A 20,000-nucleotide genomic window follows, 5' to 3' on the forward strand; every position below is an offset into this window, starting at 1 on the left:
TATAAATCCAAGTTCAGGTTTATAAATCCAAGTTCAGGTTTATAAATCCAAGTTCAGGTTTATATTTGACATCTTTGCCAATGGCTCCCCGAAGTGCTTTACGTGGTGAACCTACAGATCATCGTGCACAGACCCAGAGTGAACATTTCTCACCCAGGAAGAGGCAGAGAGCTGCGAGGTAAGGAAGCACCTCATTCCTCATCCCAACTTTTCAGGCTGTGCCGTGCTCTGGTCTTCCCAAGAAATCCACTGCAAATGTTTATGGACTGTTGGGATGCCCCTGTTGCTGCCTTTGCGTGTGGAGGCAGGACTTTGTAAGGGGCAGGTTCCACCCCTGTGTTTCAGGTGGATTGTAACAGGGATGGTGGCTCTGGTTGCAGCTGGGGAAGCTGAACCGGAGGATGGGGGGGGAAACATCTGCACAACAATCCTAAACCACGAGCTGAGCCTGGACTGAGGGCTGTGGCTTGTTCATGTGGTTTCCTGGTTTCCCGTGGGAGCAGCATCAGGTCTGGGCAGGGGGCAGATCCCTTTTATAAGTGGGATTTCCACAGGAAAAATCCAGACAGGGACTGTGGTCACACACTTCTTCCCCACTCTCTAGGAGGATAAAGCCATCGATAAAGCACAGGTTAAAGACAAGGATTCCTTTCCAGCTTGATCCCGACGAGTGGACAGAACCACCCGGGATGGACGCGTTTGGGATCCTTCCCCCGAAGTGCCTGGAAGACCTTTGGGCGCTGAAGCGCCGCGGGACTCGGGCTGTTCCCAAACCTCCGGCGCTCTGGCTGTGAGCTGGGGGTGGTGGTGAGGGGATCGTATCCCAGAGCCTTCCATCATCCATCCCCCTTCCAGCCGCTGCCCGGCCGTGCCGGGGGCACCCGCGGAGGCGGTGCCGGGGGCCGGGCCGGGCTGGGCGGCCCCGGGGAGGCACCTGCGGGCGGCGGGGCCGTGCCGGGGCTGTACCGGGGCTGTGCCGGGGCTGCGGCGGCAGCGACAGCGGCACCGGGCTGTCCCCGGGCCGGGCAAGGGGCGGCGGGCGAGCCCCGGCCGGGGGAAGGAGCCGGAGCGGCCGCGGGAGCGCCCCGAGCCCGCAGCATCCTCCGTGAGTACCCGGGGCGGGAGGGGCGGGGGGGGATTCGCTCTTGATTTACCACCGATTTCACCCTCCCGCCCTAAATCTCGGCGTCGCTTTCTGCCGGTGCAAACACCCGTTTCTGGGCGCGGTTGCTCCGGGTTTGTGCGCGAGGTTGCTCCGGGTTTGTGTGCGCGCACCGCGGCAAACGCGGAGCTCTTTGTGGGCAGCTCTGAGCCGGAGGGAAACAGAGAGCAGATGCCCTCGCCCTGCTCGGCTGGTGCTCGAGCAGCTATTCCATTAATTGGAAACCTCGAAGGGACGGGACCGGGGCTGAGCTGGCGCGTTTTTCCCTCCCCGGAGAGAACTCAGCGCGGCTCTTGAGCGATTGTTCCCTCGCTGGCGGTGTCCTTTCATCGCTGGAAACGCTGGATCTCTGGTCCTGACTTATTCAACCCCAGCGCTATAAATAAGGGTTTGTTGGTGGTTTTCTGTTTGTGGTTTTGTTGTGTGCGTGGGTTTGGTTTTCTTTTTCTTTAATCTGTTGAGTGGCTGGAAAGGGCTGGCAAAGTAATATTTAGCAGGAGAAGAACTAGAAAGCTCAGAGCATTGTGTTACAGCTCGCTGAGTGTCTCCAGCACAGAACTGAACTACAGTGCTTGCATTATTTGGGAACATGCTGAAGTTGCTGACAGGTTTAAACAGTGTTTTCTGGTCTTTCCTGGTAGTTTATGCATTTAATGCCCCAGGAAGTCCTTGCTGAAGGAAGCAGAGCATTTTGTAAGCAGATTTCACTGCTGTGATACGCTGTGCTGGGCTGGAGTGTTTGGGCAGGAGGGTTTCATTTAGAGACAAAGGCAGAGCAGGGACTGGTGACTCCACGGCCTGTCAGAGTCATTGTCTCTCTGTGGGGACAGGTAACCAGGCTGTGGGTGCCAGGCTGGGCTTGAGGGATTCCAGGCTGAAAACATGAGGTATCAACCACCTGTGTGCTTGTCTAAAGGGTTCCTGGAAGAGGGGAAGGTGCCTCACTGATTCAACAAGTCAGCACGTACAAGAAATCCCATGAGTGCTTTGTGCTGCTGTTTGCAAAGTGAAAGGAGCTGCATTTCCCTGGTACAGACAGAATTCCTTATGTTGTGTATACAGAGTCTTTATGTCATAGAAGGGTTTGGGTTGGGAAGGGACCTTGAAGTTCATCTTCTTCTGCCCATGGGCAGGGACACCTTCCACCAGCCAAGGTTGCTCCAAGCCCCGTCCAACCTGGCCTTGGACACTTCCAGGGATGGGGCAGCCACAGCTTCTCTGGGCAACCTGTGCCAGGGCCTCCCCACTTCTCAAGAGAAGAGTGTTTTCCTAATATCCCATCTAACCCTGCCCCCTGACAGACTGATATTCCATCCAGGAGTCTCCATACTCCATCCAGGAGTCTCTCTATAGTTTTTAATACAGAAAACCCTGAAGGATGTGAAATTCTCAGAGGTTCTCACAAAAGGGTCAGGATTTGCATTTTTCTGGTCGCTGAAGAGCTCCAGTTGCAGCAGGTCCAGCCCAGCAGCTGGGGAGCCCGTTGTACCTCAGGCTGAGCTGCTGAGCAAGGACAACACTCCCAAAGCTCTGGCCCACAGCTGGCAGGAGACTTGGCTGCCTTGTTGGCAGGAATTCCTGAAGGTTTCCTGTCCAGCCCAGCTCCTCTCTGTCTGCTGCTCCTGCAAGTGTGACTTTTATCAGTTACACTGAATTCTCCTCCTCACTTGTGGCAACGGAGGGTGAATCAGTCAGGATTTAGTGCCCAGGGCAGCTGGAGAAGCCCATGGGCAACACGGGGCTCTCAGATCAGCAGCTCCTGTGCTCTGAGGGCGAATCCCCCAATCCTGAACACCCTGTGGGGTGCTGGGGCCTGCCCAGAGCAGCCCCTGCTCCCCTGGGTGACATCCCACACCCTGGGTTCCCATGGGCTGGGATCGGGGTCACTGTGTCAGGAGGGGGTTTGGTGGGGCCAGAGGGTGAGCCCTGCCCTGGGCTGGTGTTGGGCACGTGGGAGAGGGAAAGAATGTGGTGGGGGATGACTGCGCTGCTTTCATGGAGAGCCACAAACCCCAGGAAACGCAGCTCAAACCTACAGCCCTGGTCAGGCCTCTTGCAGGGAGGGATGATGTGAGGCATGAATGGAGATCAGAGGGAAAAAGCTGCAGGGATGTCTGAGTCACCCGGTTTCCCACTGACACACACACAGCTGAGTGTTTTCACAACCACCTCCACGGAGCAACCAAGTTACAACCCAATTCCAGAGGCCCTGGAGTCCTCCCTTGCTGTCAGGTGCTCAGGGCAGACACCAGCCAGGGATGCCCCTGCCCAGCCACGAGGCTGAAGGTGCAGCTGCTTCAAGTGCCAGGCTGGGCGGGAGGGCACAGGAAGGGGCTCTGCCTGTCCCACAGTCCCACTTGGATGGGGCAGCCCCTGGAGCAAACACACCCCCACATCCATCCCATGTGGCATCAGCCCTGCACCACTCAGCTCTGGGCTTGCTGGGAAGGTGGGATTTGGTGGGATTTGGCAGTGCCTGGGGTGAGGAGGGTGAAGGAGCCCATGAATCAGCCCTGGGGGGCTGCCCACGGTGCCAACCCAGAGCATCACACAGGCTCTGCTGTGTTCCTGCAGAAACCCAAAGAATCCCTTGGAAAGGCAAATTCCCTCTTGATATATCAGCCTGTAAGGGAAGCCTCCAAACCCTTGACCCTGCAAATGTGCCTGTGTTTATGAAAGGCAGCCACAGGAGCCGTGTGGGGTCATTTGTGTTTGTGGCAATCCACTCCAAAGGAAACACAGCTCGGGGTGGGGGAGCCCCAAATTCAGCCCTAACCCCGTCTTCTCCTGCTGTGGAGCATTTATGGGTTTTGCCTGGAGTAAAGCAGATGCTCTGATGGGAAATGGCAGGTGAGAGAGGATTTCCCCAACCTCCTGAGCTGCTCCAGCCGCTCGGGAAATGGCAGATCCAGGGAGGTGCAGAGCCTGGGAAGCATTTCTGCAAACACATTGCTGAGTCTGCAGTGGGTTTTTTCTTTTTAAACTCTCTCCTCCAGCAATCTGAAAAGCTGTGGGGACTCTTCCAAAGCAGTGGCAGGGCCTTTTCTAGGTGGTTACGTGCTCAAAGCAGGGTTGACTTTCCACTGTGGGAAATGTCCTCATGGACGAGCAGCTTTTTTGTGCTTTATTTGTCCAGAACTTACCACCAACAGGCACTTTGCTGGAATTTCTTTGAACAGCAGAGATAAACTCTTGGGTGGTGGGATTTGGGGGCACTTGGCACGATGCCACTGACCCCTGACAGGCTCTAACTGAGGGCTCAGCTTGGATTAATCCTCCTGCTTTCCATTTGAGTGCCCACACTGATGGTCTCCAACATTTGTCCCCTCGAGTCTCCCTGACCATCCCCCAGGAGCCACTCCTGCCTTGAGAATCCTGCAGGTGCCTGGGGGCATTTTTCTCCTCTCTGAATCAGTTTTTTCTCTGGGTAATATTTAACTGCTGATCACACGTCCTTCCCCCCCGTGCCCCCCACCTGAGCATTCCCAGGAACGCTCTGGAGCGTGGGATGTGAGCAGTGGGCAGAACCACCTTGCTGCAAGCAAAAGAGTCTGGGTTGTGTCATGATTTTGGGCTCCTATGTCGTGTTTTGGGGCTCCTGTGATGCTCTAACAACCATCACCTTTATGTGCACGAGTGCAGGTGGATTTTCTTCCCCCCTTGCTGTGGTGGGTCTTGTAACCCACCAGACCCCGTTTTTCATTCCCAAATCCCAGGTTAATTGTGCTGCAGGCACTGGTGGTTTCACAGATATGGTTCTGTGAAGCTCTTTGTGCATGGAATGATCTCCCAGCTCCTGCTGAGTCCGGATGAGCTGGGAATAAACCTCAGGCCTTGTCCTGTACAGTGAATTCTCTCCCTCCTGGTGACTTCCCTGGCTGAAATGTTTGCTCATGAGCTGCCTCCAGCACAGGAGCTGCATTTCTGGGATGTGCTGGTGCATCCAAACCCATCTGGTGTAACATGTAGTGTAGAAGTGCCTCCAATCCCTTCCAGAAGGCACAGGACTTGCTGCAGGGGGGATGTATCCCAGATTTCCAGGTGAGCAGCTGTGATCTGAGCTGTTGAATCTGTGCAGGGATGACTGAACCCTTAAGGATTCCTGAGGAATATGTCTGGAGACGTGGTTCAGTGTTGTTAGACAGGAATCTTTTCTCCCAAAACCAGACCACAGCATCTTCTCCTCTTTGTTCTAGTGAGTTGGATCCCGTGAGAGTTCTCATTTGCCAGCTCTTGGTTACATCACTTGGAGTTGTTTAATTTAGTGCCTGTGTGTAGAGTCATAAGCTAAAAATGTAGAATAAGAGCTTTCTAATAATGATTTAAAAAAGCTGCCAACAAAATAAAACCTCTAGCATTCCTTTCAGGAATAAGCTTCACATTTGCTCCCAGCTCTCTCTTGATACCTGATGTATCATCTGTGCACTGCATGTAAGTGGGAATTTGGGTTTAAAATCTTATTCCATTTCCTCTTACTGAATTATTTCAGACCTAAATAACGAAGTAATTCCACCTCCTCCAAATGCAGCCACGGGACCAAATGATTTATTGCAAATGTCTTTTAAGGGCCTCACTAAGTAACCACAGCAGGTTAAACAGACCCTTTTCTCTTGGATGATGTATTAGTTTGAAAAATTCGGGTCTGTTTGGCACTTCTGGATGGGGAGAGGGTTTTATGCATCCCATGGGTCTGCCTGCAAGCTCAGACAAGCAGAAAATCCTGCCTGGGTCCAGGGTGGGAAGCTCTAGGTGACACATATGATATTTGTCAGGGGAAAAGGGGTGATTAGGGGTGTTTAAAAGGCACAAAAATTAAGAACAGGCATCAGAGCCCAACCCAGCAGCCCCCCCTGGGCAGTTCTGTGCCCAGCTGGAGGCTCTGAGCTGCAGGAGCTCCAGCAGGGTGATGGTGCTTGCTGGGTTTTTTTCCATTCTAACTTCAAACCCTGGTTCTGTTGGATATTTCACAAGGCTTCTGATCCCAGTGTGCTTCAGATCCTGGCCTGTAACCAGTGGGAAAATACCTCTGGCTTGTTTTGCTTCCACATCCTGGCTGCACGGGCAGCCCTACCCCGAAGGGTCTGGGGTGGTTTTAGGGTCTGAATGCACTTTGCTGCCCATGGTGGAGTTGCTGTCGTTTCCATGAATAAGTCCATTCACCCAGAGGGAGAGGAGAGAAATGTGTGTGGCCCAGAATTTTAACTCAAAAAAAAGAGGATTAAAACTGGGAAATGTGCAGTTCACAGCCTTGCTCCTGGGCAAGTCAGGGACAAAAGTCTTGTTGGGTTCATATTCCCAGGTGTGGCTCTGGAAATGAGGGGGTTTCTTCCCGGGGGTTTGGTTCTCCCTCCCTCAGCTCTTGTCCCCTGTGTGAGCTGAGGGGTTTGAGCCCCTCTCCCCACACGAGCCAGGGAGGGTGACTGAGCTCTCCCTCCTCCTTGGTGCTGCTGCTGCACAGAGCTGCTGCAGTCTGCAGAACTTTCTCTGGCCTGGCAAGGAAATGAAAAGCTTTTAACGTGTGTTTTAACAGCAGCTAAACCCGGGGAGCTCGTGCCAGACCCTGAGACAAACACACGAAGGTGCCGCTCTGACCTGGGGACACAAAGGGGCTCACACAGACTGGGATTGTTCCCCCGAGGCCACAGCTCTACCCCAGGAGTTTGAACTCGGGGTTTTCTTCCCTCCTTCCTCTCTCTTTAGAGCCCCTCAGGGTAGATCCTGGCACATTCAGGTCCCACTGAAGCACAGTCGTGTTTTTATCTCTGAAGTCACCGTTTGTCCCAATCCCCCGCTGATGTTCCCGGGGATGTGGGAAGGTGCTCGGTGCAAACCCCACCTTTTTCTGGGTGGCCAAGCACTGAATTTGGGTGCATTCCTCACCAGCACCTGCCTTCCCTGGCAGGGTGTTGGTTCCTCAAGCCCAGCTCTCCCGGATAAAGACTCACACAGAGCCCTCTGTTCCCTGTCCCCCCTCTCCTGTAACTGTGCAGGAGCTGCTGAGGGGTGAGCTCTGATCCCCATCTCCTCCTGAAGGAGCAGGGGGTCCCCCCCAGCTGAAATTGGGCAGGGCAGGGGGGGCAGGAAGGCTGTACCAAGGGGGGCATCGCTCCCAGGGGCCAAAACAACCCACACCCTGTGTCTGCCAAGGTGTTTTCCATGGAAACGGGCCCGAAGCTGAACTTTATGGAAACATCTGCAGCTCTGTAAAACAAGCAGCAGTGTGAGCCTCCACCCCCAGGCTGGGGGAGTGAGAGGCTCTCAGAGGCCAGGCAGGTGTGTGTGCACAGGGGGAAGTGCAGCCGTGTGTCATGGAGAAGGAATGTCCTGTGATTGCTGTATCAAAGTCCATTTCTTCTCCCCTGCTCAACGGCTTTTGTCCAGCACTCTTGACTTTCCACGTGCTTTTCCACACAGAGTGGGATCCAGGCTGCAATGCCCCAAAAGGAGCAGGTTCCCATGGATTTGGCTGGGCTTTGGTGGGTCCCTGAGTCTCGCAGCAGAGGCTTGGTCAGGTGGAATCTGCTGATTCACTTGCTGCAGGTAAAGGACAGGCCCCTCCTGCCCTGGCTGGAGGCACAAACCTTGGAGACACAGGCCTTGGACCTCTTGACTTGCTGCACAATTGAGAAAAATCTGACCTGATGCATTTTTCCAATTGTTTGTCAGCACCCTGGCAGATCAATTAATCCTTTTTGTAAACAGGAGGTTTCACTGACAACAGTAAAAATCCTTTGGGTTTGGGTGACTCATGCACAAAGAGCTCAACCCTCCCCAAGGTGGTTTGAACCAGGTGGAAGGTAGGAAGCAGGAGTATTACATGGCTTAATATCAAACCATTCAGCCTTATTTATTTGGGTTTTTTTATTTTAGCAGCCAGAGGAGGGGCAGAACGCTCCTGTGAGCCCGGGGTTTGAGCTCTTCTGCTCAGGAGCCACAAGGTGACAGTTGGATGTGGTTTTTTTCTGAATTTTGCTCATGGTCAGAGCACTTGCCCAGCTTTCCCCAGCCTGCAGAGGGATGGAGAGGCTCTTCAGCCTCTGCTGAACTGAAGTTTCGAGTGGGTGGATGTGGGGAGGGGCAGGGACAGCTCTTCCCTGAGCTCTGGTGCCTCTCAGGTACCCCCAGGTGTGTGTGAGCCCTTTCCCTGTGCTGCACAACGAGGCTGGGCAAGCTCTAAACACAAAATATTTCTGTGTTGAAAGATCTGCAGCTGCTGTTGGTGCTGCTGAATTAACGTGGCCTGGGCTGAACAAAGGCATCATTCAGCCAGAGGAGAACGACCCAGTTACAGGCTCGGGACAGAGTTATTTTGGGGGTTTAGATTAAAAGAAGAAATCCAAACTTTTTACCTTTGGGGGATTGAAGTATTTGGTGAAATGGACCTTGCAGTCCTGATCCCACACCCCCAGGCAAACCCTGACTGCTTCCCTTCCTGCTGGGTCTTGATCCCTCTCATTCCTGCCACGGAGCCTCCCAAGGACACACCGTGTGTTGACTCAGCTGGTGCCCTCCCCAAACAACCCCCTGCCTGTCACTGTCCATCCCACTGTGTTCCTCCTGCCTCCCAAATCTGTGTCCTGCCACCCTGGGTGGTGTTGGATAGAGGCTACTCTGCAGAAACCTTTGGGAAAGCCTCCCCAGGGGGAAGGGAGGGCAGGCTGCCTGTCAGATCCCCAGGTATTTTTATTACCAGCTAATTTCTATCTGCTGAATTATTTCTGGCTGTCATGTACCTTGTGCTGTGCAAAATTACCTGCACTAAGGACATGCCACAGGGCCACAATATCCCAGTGGAGTACAACAGAGCCCTGCCTGATTGTACTGGGAAGGATCTGAAATGGGAAACTCAATTCAATATCGAGTGTTGAGGAATAATTTACTTTTCAAAGGACAGCTGGAGTGTCCCAGCTCTCTGGATCCGGGAGCTGAAGTGGTTCCAGAGGGCTGTTGGAAGTGGTGCTCACACCCCTCTCGGGCTGAAGGAGCCCTTTAATGGCTCAGGTTACCAGGTGCACTGAGAAAACATTTGGGAAAGGCTTAGAAAAAACCAGTAAACATCCAGGCTGCTCTTTCCAGATCTAGTTTTACCCTGACCCCAACCCAGAAAGAGGCATATTTTCAGCTGCCCACTTGGAAGCTTATCCACTTCCAACAACAGAGCTGAGGTGACCCCGGGGTGAGGGAGGTGCTGGGCTGAACTCACACCAACCCTCTGTCACAGCAGTGACCCTGTCCTGGGGTGGCTCTTGTTTGCCATGGAACTTCTGGAGCTTCAAATCAGGCTTCTTCACATCAGATGGATGAAACTACTCTAAATTCTATTTTAGAATGGAGTTTTTAAACCTTTCTGTGCTGACTTTTCCCCTTCCCTCAAGACACGTTGATGAATTCTGGGTGCAGAATCCCTCACACTTGTATCTCAACCTGAGATGATAATCTAAAAATCCTAAAGCATTTAAAATACATATTATTCCAAACAGCAATAGTACATAGCAACAATGCATTGTTGTGTTTATATCTTATTTTATCCTTTTAATACCGAACAGGGGATATTTTAAAGCAAACTGCTCAAGATTGGGGCGAAATTTCCAGTCCAGATTTTCACCACAGTGAAAACATTAAGAACCCCAGCTTGGTGAACCCTCACTTAGTAGGCTCTGACCCTTTAATGGACAGTTGCCTAATTACCACTGTCAAATTTGGGTTGATATTTCATTAATGTTTTATGAACTCACTCCCCTGTTTCCCCCTGCAGCCAAATCAAGATGACGACGGCCACGCCACTAAGCAACAACACTCAGCTCTCAGGGAACGTGACCACAAAGTCTCAAGAACAAAGTCTCTATCAAAGTAAGAAAAGGAGTGGGCTGGTGGCTTTTTTTATTTTATTATTTTATTTTTTAAGTGGACCTTGTAGTTACCAAACTTTGAAGAGTACAGTGACAACTTTGTAAATAAGGGGTTATTTTTCCCCTCCCTGTTTCTCTCCCAGGTTCTGGAGCAATAGTTGCTGCCATCGTGGTGGGAGTGATCATTATTTTTACAGTGGTTCTGCTCATCTTGAAGACATACAACAGGTACGTGGCCAAGTTCTGTGTTCACCAAAATGGACCAAAGTCCCTGTTCTGAGCCAGCAGAGCACTTCAGGATTTGTTGTTGACAGTTTCCAGAAGAATCTAAACCTCAGTGTGCTGCTGGAAGTGTCCTGATTCCCACAGTCGGTGCTCTGTGACTGGGCTGTTAGGAAGCAGAATTTCTTCCTGGGGGATGCTTGGTGGAAGCTCTTTTTAGGGATTCCTGTGGATGCAGGGAAGGTCTGAGCCTACAGCAAAGCTGCCAGAGGGGAGTTTGATTTCTCACCTCTCATGCTCTGGAAGCACTGACTTGCCATTTGGTACCTTTGGGATGAAACTGAAAAAAGAAATTGAAAAAAAAACAACAAAAAAGAACATTAAATTGCTGGGTGAACTGGCAATTGTTGTGTTTTGTTCTGAGCCACACAGCAGACTGCAGATATTATAAAGAGTTTTTAATAGGCTTAATCCTGTTAAGTGCCTGTGCCACAGGCAGTCTTTAGGATTCCCATGGTCTGGATTAGCAAATGGGAATGTCAGTAGCCTGTTCCCTTTCAATGTGTGATGACTTTGCAGCCTGTCATGTTGCTAATTCTGGGTGCTTTCTGACCAAAGTGCTTGGGGAGCTTAGAATTTTGAGTTTTTTCTTATTTGTTATCATTTAGTTCATTGACAGCTTCTGTTGTTGCTGGTGCTGAGCCCCTTCCTCCAGGCACAGGGAAGGACATGGATTAAATTCCTTGTGTTCCATCAGTCACGTTGTTTTCCTGAATAAACTTCCCAGGCCATGGGTTTGCTCTGAATCCTCACCAGCCCATCAGGGTTCGGATGTAGCTCTGCACTTCCTCTGTTGATTCTTTGGGATGAAATCCTGGCTTTTACTGACTTTTAAATAACTGCACAATGCAACCTGGTTGTGTGGGAACCTTCCCAACCCTCCCCAGGGGAGCCCCAGCCCCGCTGATGGTTCCGTTTCCTCCGCAGGCGCATGAGGGTGAAGCGGGAGCTGGAACCCAAACCCTCCAAGGCAGCGATGCCACCTCCTCTGGGGCACAACAGCCTGTGCCAGCCTCCCACAGTGACCTTCATCCCTGTGGACATCCACCTGCACGACAGGTAACCGGGAACACTCGTCCTCCCCGGCAGACAAGAGGTGGAACTGCTGCTCGCACGCACCCGGGACTCCTCAGCAAAGCATTTGGGACAGCAACGGGCTGTTGCTTTGCCTGTGGATTGTCATTAATCCTGATTTCTCTCTTTGGGAGGAAAAATAAGAGGTCTGGACACTCTTCCTGTGGCTGAAATCAGCTGGTGGAGGCGCAGGAATCAACAGAGCCCTGGGTGTGGGGAGAGCGGATAAAGCAAGAAGGTGCCAGCTCAGATTTTGTGGAGCTTTTGCTTGCTCAGAGTTTGAACTTTTCTCTGTTCTGCTGATAAACAGGAAGAAAAATCTGGACGTGCCACAGCTCAGGTTGGACCTGGGTTTGTTGTGAATTACATGGCACAGGTTTGTGGTCTGTTTTGATAGCACAGGAAGCATCAGAATTGTATTTATCGTTACTCACCTGTCGTGTTTCTAAGGCCACGTGTGTATGGGTTGAGATAAAATGGTACTTTTTATGTTCAAGTATTTTTAAACTATTTCTATAAACCATGTAACTCTCCATTTCCAAAGGAGCTCGGGTGTCTGAGAGTTTTCACTCTTGAGAATTGATTCAGGTCCCGGGCTGGAGCTGCCTGAGAATGTTTTGTCTTGCACAAAATGTGAGTTCTTTAATTGGAAAAATAACCCTGGGAATAGAAGGAATAATCCTGTATAAAGCAAGTGAGGCTCTGCAGAGCCCCAGTGTGCCACTCACCCCCTGCAAGGCTTTGTTCTCTGGTGCAGACCGGGCTCCAACTATTTTTAGAAATTTTTTTATCCTAAAAAAAACCTGAGAAAAACGATGTTGTTTTGCGAGTGTGATGGTTGTGGGTGTCCAGCAATGCCACAAAGGAATTCCCAGGGATATTCACAGCCCACTGAGTGGGAACACAGAGCAGCATTGTCAGTCAGTGGCTGATTGTCTGAGGGTGTGTCAGAGCAGCCCCCAGTGGGCTGACAGGGACAGGAAGGATTTTAGGAAGGAGCTGAGGAGTTAAACCTCGTCTTAAATGACATGAAGCTCTGGGGAACAGCTCCACTCCCTGACACACAGAGCTTAAATTTTATGGAATCACTCACTGGAATGGCTGGACAGAGGCAGAAGTTACTGTTGTCTGACTGAACCTCCAGCTTTAGAGCTTTTTGTCCTGCAGCTTCTTCCCAACACGTCACCAACAGGTACATCCCTGAATCCCCCCATCCTCAGGGGAGGGTGGGGAGGGACTGGGGGACAAGTTGATCTATTTTTTTTCCAAGAAGCCACCTCTTGAACAGGTCAGTTTTACTAACTGGTGGTTTGTTGGTTTTGGGTTTGTTTTTTGTTTTTTTTTTTTGGTGCAGAAACTAAATTCAATTACTTTGCAATATTTTTTTTGTCTGAAACTGGAGCAGGGTTTGAATTCCAAGCTAAATATTGAGACAGCTGCTTGTGAAGTTTCTGAATCTCGCTGTAAATATTTTACTTGTCCTAGTTCTCTTATTTTTTGTGGCAGGGGTGATTGATTTAATCATTCAGAAGGGACGGCAGATGCAAATCTAATTTTTTTTCTAAAAATTATGAAGGAGTTGACCTTCTGTTGCCATCTCTGATCAGCTAAGGATGTTCTCTGGGCATGTATTGAAATCAAGACCTTTAGAAAAGATAAGCCCCATCCTACTGTTATGTTCAACATCACCAGCCAGACCTACTTCTAGCAAATTTTGTTTACTTTCCATTTACTTCATTTCAAACCACTGAAGTTCAGGAGCAGAATAAGCAGAGCTACTGTGAGCAACTCTGCTTTTGTAGAATTACTGTTCCTGGCAGGAGAGTCACTGCTTTGGCCACACCAGCATTTGCTCAATCGAAAAAATTCCAACCCCAGTAAAAATTTGCCTCATATTGGCCCATCCTGGGAGGCCCCCACGATCCCCTCCTGGCAGCAAAACCCAGGAGCTTGTGCTGAGCAAGCAAAAATCACCTTCCTAAGAAACAAAAACCCCCCTGTATTTCCACTGTGCTGCCACTTGTGTGGTTTGCTGTGGATTTAAGTTTTCCAGGAACAATCCCATGCTCTCCCTGTGCTGCCTCAATGCTGACTCGACCTGCCCCGTCTCGGCTCCCTGATTCCACTTCCAAAGGCCCAGATTTTGGGAAAGCCCCCCTTTAGCTGCCCCTGCTGCTCTCCTGCCCCCAGGGAAACCAGCTGGTTAAAGAAACACTGAAAGCTGTGGGGAGAACAGGCAGTGTGAGTGCAACACCTTAATCGTGATCCACACAAGACTCGTTGGAGATTATCCATGAAACTCTGCAAATTAACAGGATTTGGGCACTTGTGGACCCAGTGCCTTTCTCCCTGGGAGGAACAAGCAACATTTCCAGCCCCTTGTTCTGTGCTTTGGTTCAGCAGTGACAACGAGGACATTGGGGCCGCAGGGCAGAGACAAAAATATCACTACAACTTTTTTGATGGTCAGAGTTAACAGTTGGTCTTGCAAGAATCAGTGGTTGGTTTTTTTTGCTCCTAAAAGTCTTCTGGAGTACCTTCAGCAGGTCGGGTCCTTCAGTCTCACAGCTGGCACCTTAGAGATGCAAATACGCTGGTAAAACGTTTAATTTTGCACCGCTGGGTAAGTCCCGACCCCAAAACTCCTGCAAGGCGGCAGCTCTCACCCCTCCTCTTCATCCTCATATCCCAGCCGAGAGCACGGAGCTCCACCTAGTGTCCTCCTCCCTCCCGGCCGCCTGGAACTGGCGTTTCCCAACAAAACCACAAAGCAATTCCAAGTGTAGCCGACAAGTGAATTCCCGACACCACCTTCACCCCCATCCCAGTCCTCCTTCCCCTCCTCCCCTCCCCAGCTGAGCCCAGCACTCCCCCAGGTCTGGCCGTGCAAAGCACAGATCGTGGCAGGTCTAAGCAGATAAAATACAAGAATGTTCTTTGGGTTTTATTCCTGAGTCCCATAAACAATTTATCTCCTAAAAACACAACCATAAAACCACGTGTCTCTCACGTGTCTCTCACATGGCTGCTGCTGAAGCAGGAAGCAGCTGTGGTGCTTTGAGTACCAACTAATTTTATTTATTAATCATTATTAATAATTTTTTATTTAAAGGAACCTATCCTTTTTAAGGATGAAGGACATAGGAGTTACTTTTGGATAAAACCCAAGGCTGTTACTGTGGGTAAATTTGTATTGACCTGAGTGAGCTGGAACTTTACTCCCACATCTTTCAGCAGGTTACATTCGTGTGACCTGCACCAGTCACACCAGTTTGCTGTCCTGGACACTGGTGCCTGAGGTGTGGGGAGAGAACTCTCACAGCAGTGTCTCTGTCCAGTTTTGGGCTCCTCAGGACAAGAAGGACGAGGAGCTGCTGGGGAGGGTCCAGTGGAGGCCGCAGAGATGATTTGGGGTCTGGAGCATCTCTGGGATGAGGAGACATCACGAGAGCTGGGCCTGGTCAGTCTGGAGGACGGAAGGTTGAGAGGGGACCCACAAATCCGTACAAATATCTCATCAATCCACACAAATATCTCCAAGGGGTGTCACAGGATGGTCCCAGATTCTTTTCAATGGTGCCCAGTGACGAGAAGTAATAGACATAAAGTAAAATATAACAAGTTCCACCTCAACATGAGGCAAAACTACTTTCCGTGGAGGTGGCAGAGGTTGCCCAGGGAGGGTGTGGAGTCCCCCTCTCTGGAGTCATTCCAGACCCACCTGGGCGCGTTCCTGTGTCACCTGCTCCAGGTGACCCTGCCTCGGACAGGGTGATCTCCAGAATGCCTTTCCAACCCCAACCATTCTGCCATTCTGTGACGGCTGCAGAGCCCCGTTTTCCGTCGCGAACCCCCCGTCACGTCGGTCCGGAGGCTGTTCCCGCGGGCCGGAGCCGCTGCGCCCTCACGAACCGTCCGCGCCGCCATCGCTGCGGGGTGGTCATGGCCCCCGCGAGGGCACCCGAGATCTCGCGAGACTCCGGCATCGCAACTAGCCGCGCGTGTCAACATCTCGCGAGAGCAGGAGTCACACATTCACGCACGCACACACCCCCGCGCGCGCGCGCGCGCCGCCGCGGAACGCTCTCTGATTGGCCCCCGTCCGACCCGCCAACCAATGGGCAGGCGCCTTGTGGCCCCGCCCCTTCCCTCGCGCTCTCCCCCCTCGCCCCTCCTTCCTCCCCCGGCGCGGCTGGGGGGGGCGCGCGGTGCACGCCGGGACGGCAGCGCGCGCCGCGGCCGGGAGGAGGCGGAGGAGCCAAGATGGACGCCGGGTTCTTCCGCGTAAGTGCCGGGGCCCCGCCGAGGCCCTGAGGCCGGGCGGCGCGGCGGCCGCCGCCCCGCCACGGGGCGCGGGGAGGGGACAGGCCGAGCCCGCTGCGTGAGCCGCGCTGGGGCCGCGCTGCTTCGCGCGGCGGCCCGAGCTCCCTTCCCCCCCCCCCTCCTCCCCGCGCCCTGCGCAGGCTCCTCGCCGCGGAGAAAATGGCGGCGGCGCGGCCCGAGCGGGAGCGTGAGGGGAGCGGGCGGGGGAGGGAAGGATCGGCGCTGGGAGGATCCTCGCCGGAGGGATTGTCCCCTTCCAGCGGGGAAGCTCCTTGGCCGCCCCCGGTCTCAGGGCCCGACCCACGCGGGGCCCTGTCACGGCTGCGACCCCCGGAGCCCCCCGGGCTGTGGGAGGGGGAACCGGGCCGAGAGGCCGCGGGGGGCGAGCCCCGCTCTGCGCTGACCACGTTCTGCGGTGTCCGCGTCCGAAGCGACCAAACAAACCTGCCCCCTTTTTTTTTTTTTTTCAAGAGAGGGATTTTTAAGGTTGTTAAGTGTATTCATGGCAAAATGAAGTTATGCCTTATTCTTAACCTTGATATCTTATTTTAATCACTGAGTTTTGTCTCTCCATTGCAGCCATGCTGCATTTTCTGCAGAGGCCATTAAACCTGCCCAGGGTCTTAGTTCTTTTCAGCTTTTTCTTCCATTAATTGGAACGACCTTAATTTTTGTTTTCCCTAGTAATTTTGAAAGCCAGTTTAAATTTTCAAGGTTCATTCACTTGTTCTTTTCAATTTCTGCAACTAGGAGGCTTTTAAAACACTGCACCCTTCCCTCAGTTCAGTTTTGTGTTGAGAAAAATAATTACGAGTTAAATCTACACTTGTTCCAGCGCAGTTGTTACAAAGTTTGTAAATCAAGTGGTTGTAATTGACAGCACAATTACTGGGGCTGAAAACACTGAATTAGAAATCTAACATTCTTTTAAACTGGCCTGTGAAGGTGACATTTTATAAGAACAGAAGCAACATGGCACTGAAATGGGGCTGTGAACAGTGTTCTGGCTTTAGTCTGGGTCCTGGAGGAACCAAAGTTCTTGTGAAATGACACAAGTGTAGCAGAGCAGCAGTTTGGACTCCCTGTCTCAAGAAAGCTCCTATTAATAGTCCTTTCAGTTCTTCACACGTGTGTAAAGTTTCAGTGCAAACTGTTTTGTCTCTGTGTTTAAGTTCCTGTAGCCCTCGTGCTCTGTCCCTTTGGTTCCCTTTGCCTGTTGCCACGTGTTAGAAACAGGGTACAAAAAACTTCCTTCCTTTCTGGGTTGTGAAAGAATTGAAGAAAAAAGCAAAACCCCAAAAGAACATTAAATTGCTGGGTGAACTGGCAAGTCTGTTTGTTGTGAGCCACACAGCAGACTGCAGATGTTGTAAAGAGTTTTAAACAGGCTTAATCCTGTTAAGTGCCTGTGCCACAGGCAGTCTTTAGGATTCCCATGTTCTGGAATAGCAAATGGGAATGTCAGTAGTTTGTTCCCTTTCAATGTGTGATGACTTTGCAGCCTGTCATGTTGCTAATTCCGGGTGCTTTCTGACCAAAGTGGTTGGGGAGCTTAGAATTTTGAGTTTTTTTCTTATTTGTTATCATTTGGTTCATTGACAGCTTCTGTTGTTGCTGGTGCTGAGCCCCTTCCTCCAGGCACAGGGAATGACATGGATTAAATTCCGTGTTTTCCATCAGTCACGTTGTTTTCCTGAATAAACTTCCCAGGCTGTGGGTTTGTTCTGAATCCTTACCAGCCCATCAGGGTTTGGCTGTAGCTCTGCACTTCCTCTTATTCCTGTCTGGTTCTGTTGACTTCTCTACAAGTAAGTTTTCCAGAACTGAACTTCCAGGCCTTTCCCTTCCAAATGAATTAACCTGCAGTGTCTGTCCATGCAGGTGGAATGAGTTGGTCAACTTTTAACAGAGGAGGATCAATAAAAGAGTATTCTTTGTACCCTTCTGGCTCCCAGGGGGGTGGTTTGCCCCAGACAAGTTACCCAGGGGTTTCAGAGATAATCACTGTAAGCAAATAGGGCATTTCTGTTCCTGGACAGAGGAAAAAGACTTTATTCCTTCTGGGAAGTTTGTGCATTCCAGCACAAACCCTTTTCCTGGCAGTTTGAGACTCCTGGACTTTAATTTGTGAGCAGTTTTCCAGGGGAGGGTTATGATTGAGGTGTCACTGTGGGGCTCAGCAGCTGCTCACCCCAAACCCCTCAGCAGCAGGGAAAGGCTGTCGTGCTGAACACACCTGGAAAGGCTTATTTTGCCTGAAATAATTAAAAAAAAAGGACTTACAGGATGGTTTCACTGGTGCTGCTGTGCTCTGTCCGGTGCAGATATGTGGGGAAATAATCCTTGGAAGTGGTTGAATGTCCTACAGGCTGAAACTGTTGTTTCCTGTGCTCCAGGGAACCAGTGCAGAGCAGGACAATCGCTTCAGCAACAAGCAGAAGAAGCTGTTGAAGCAGCTGAAATTTGCAGAATGCTTAGAAAAGAAGGTAAGTGGCTTGGGGTGAGATGGGAAGTAAGACACACCAAGCAAAGAGGTTTTTCAGTGGATGAATTGGGTATCAGATGGAACATAGGGGAAGGTGAGGAATGTCTTCCCTGAAACCACCCCGGAGGATATTGGAGTGTCAAAGACAGAGCAGTGCTATCCATGATCTGGTCACAGCACTAAATGCACCTTCAAAAGAAGTCAGTTTTCCAGCAGATATTAACAATTTGGAATTCTGGGCATCCTCAGATGCAGCCCCCCCAGTGCCCTTTTTTGGGGTGGTGTTTGTTGTTGTTGTTTTGGGTTTTCTGGAGCAGTGTGCTGGTTGTGGGGACATTCCTGCAGTGACACAGACCAGGGCAGCTGCAGGAACAGTTCAGGGTTCCTTGCTGAGCTGCAGAGCTTTGCCCTGTGGAATTCCCTGGGATTGTAGGGAGGGAGTGTCCCTCAGGTGGGTGGATGGGATGCTCCCAAGGCAGCTGCTGTTGGGAGATCCCTGGTCATTCAGTGTTTTATTTCAGAGCACAGAGCTGGTGCTTCCTTGGGCTTCCCAAATGTGCTGATAAAGCTGCTGAGATAGCTGTGGTGAGACCCAGCCAAGCTGAGAGTAGAGCTCAGCCTGGGAGGGTTTGGGTTTTGTAAATGACATAAACTGATGTCTGGAAGAATTGCATTCCAAGGAATTCAAAGCCTTGTGTCATTCCTACTGTTTCCCAAAGGTGATAATGTGGTCGTAGTTTCTGTGGATGGAGGCATGAATAAAACATCCACAGATGTTTATTTCTGTAGAGAAGTGGGCTGTGCTCTAATCTGGGGTGAGGATTTTGTAAATTAAGACTTTTGGAATGGTTGAATTCTCTCCTGACATTGAGTGCTTCATGATTTTTGGGAAGTTGTTGAAGTCTGGGGGACAGGAGTCAGGGGAATGGGTGAGCTGAACTGAGATTTGCTTTATCATTTAGTGGGCTTCACTATTTGCTGGAAGCTGGATTGGGTGAAGGCAGTGACCAGTCCATGGGTGTAGTTTCACTTTTGGTTTTTGTTACTCTCTCCTCTAGCTGATACTTAGGAAAGTTTACTAGAAATCTGCTGTGTTTTGACTTTTCTTCCCATCTCTAGCTTCTAATTTTAGCTCCTGAGGAGACATAGGAAAATCTATATTAGGAAAAGTAAAGTCCTAGTGTCCAAAGGTGTGCTTTGATCCAACTGTAACCTCTGCTGAACAAGGGCAGAGTGGTGTGAAACAAAACTGGGCTGAGGTGATCGTGTAGCAGCATAAAATTGAGTGTGTGCAGTGAAAGAATTCAAAGCACTGTGAGCTCCTGTGTTCAGTGAAAGGGCTTGTTGTGAAAATGTTGTTTCTTCTGGCTCTTTGCTATAGGTGGACATGAGCAAAGTAAATCTGGAAGTAATCAAACCATGGATAACAAAACGAGTAACGGAAATCCTTGGGTTTGAAGATGATGTAGTAATTGAATTTATATTCAACCAGTTGGAAGTGAAGGTAACAGTTTTGTTGTGGCTATTGTTTCTAAATGTGTAACATAATTGTTATGAATTCTATTGAATCTGTGAATTTCTCAAGTACAGTTAGGAGGGGTTTTTTGTTACTATGTATATTTTTGAAAGAAATTCACTGTGTAACAGCTGTAAGGCTGGAAGTTTAGCGAAGGTGCATAGTTTGCAAACTGCTCAGGTGAAAAAAAAAAGAAATCAAACTTACTGTTTTAATTTTGCTGTTACATGTTAAGTTACTTTGACAGCAATTTTCTAATGATGATGTGATTTATGATTTAAAAGGCCTGAACCAAAATGGAAGTTATTC

At 50.6% G+C, this 20,000-nt stretch overlaps 2 protein-coding genes across 25 annotated transcripts in view; both read left to right on the forward strand.

Moving 5' to 3' along the window:
- The first annotated feature begins 1,044 nt into the window (after positions 1-1,044).
- Positions 1,045-11,863, forward strand: NCMAP (non-compact myelin associated protein). Of its 10 annotated transcripts, none has more exons than XM_027705899.1 (6): positions 1,081-1,105; positions 7,865-7,959; positions 8,033-8,100; positions 9,918-10,012; positions 10,155-10,239; positions 11,221-11,863. In XM_027705899.1, exons 4-6 carry the CDS (start codon positions 9,928-9,930, stop codon positions 11,354-11,356), a joined length of 306 nt encoding a protein of 101 aa, XP_027561700.1. In that variant the 5' UTR covers positions 1,081-1,105; positions 7,865-7,959; positions 8,033-8,100; positions 9,918-9,927; the 3' UTR covers positions 11,357-11,863. The 10 variants fall into 10 exon arrangements, with proteins under 10 accessions (XP_027561697.1, XP_027561705.1, XP_027561700.1 ...); XM_027705898.1 differs by lacking the exon at positions 1,081-1,105 and adding an exon at positions 1,372-1,550; XM_027705896.1 differs by lacking the exon at positions 7,865-7,959 and having other exon boundaries at positions 1,045-1,105.
- A 3,705-nt stretch (positions 11,864-15,568) lies between these two features.
- The window catches only part of SRRM1 (serine and arginine repetitive matrix 1), an 18,041-nt gene continuing 13,609 nt past the window's right edge, over positions 15,569-20,000 (forward strand). For 11 of the 15 annotated variants that reach the window (XM_027705925.1, XM_027705926.1, XM_027705927.1 and 8 more), the window contains exons 1-3: positions 15,569-15,651; positions 18,087-18,176; positions 19,557-19,679. In XM_027705925.1, the coding sequence (XP_027561726.1) occupies positions 15,631-15,651; positions 18,087-18,176; positions 19,557-19,679 (234 nt within the window). In that variant the 5' untranslated portion in view covers positions 15,569-15,630. Of the gene's footprint in view, positions 15,652-18,086; positions 18,177-19,556; positions 19,680-19,975 lie in introns of those variants that run through there. The other 4 variants (XM_027705938.1, XM_027705939.1, XM_027705941.1 and 1 more) reach the window with 2 other exon arrangements.

Source organism: Neopelma chrysocephalum, unplaced genomic scaffold, assembly GCF_003984885.1.
Source record: "Neopelma chrysocephalum unplaced genomic scaffold, ASM398488v2 Primary Assembly neopelma1_361, whole genome shotgun sequence".
NCBI lineage: Eukaryota > Metazoa > Chordata > Aves > Passeriformes > Pipridae > Neopelma > Neopelma chrysocephalum.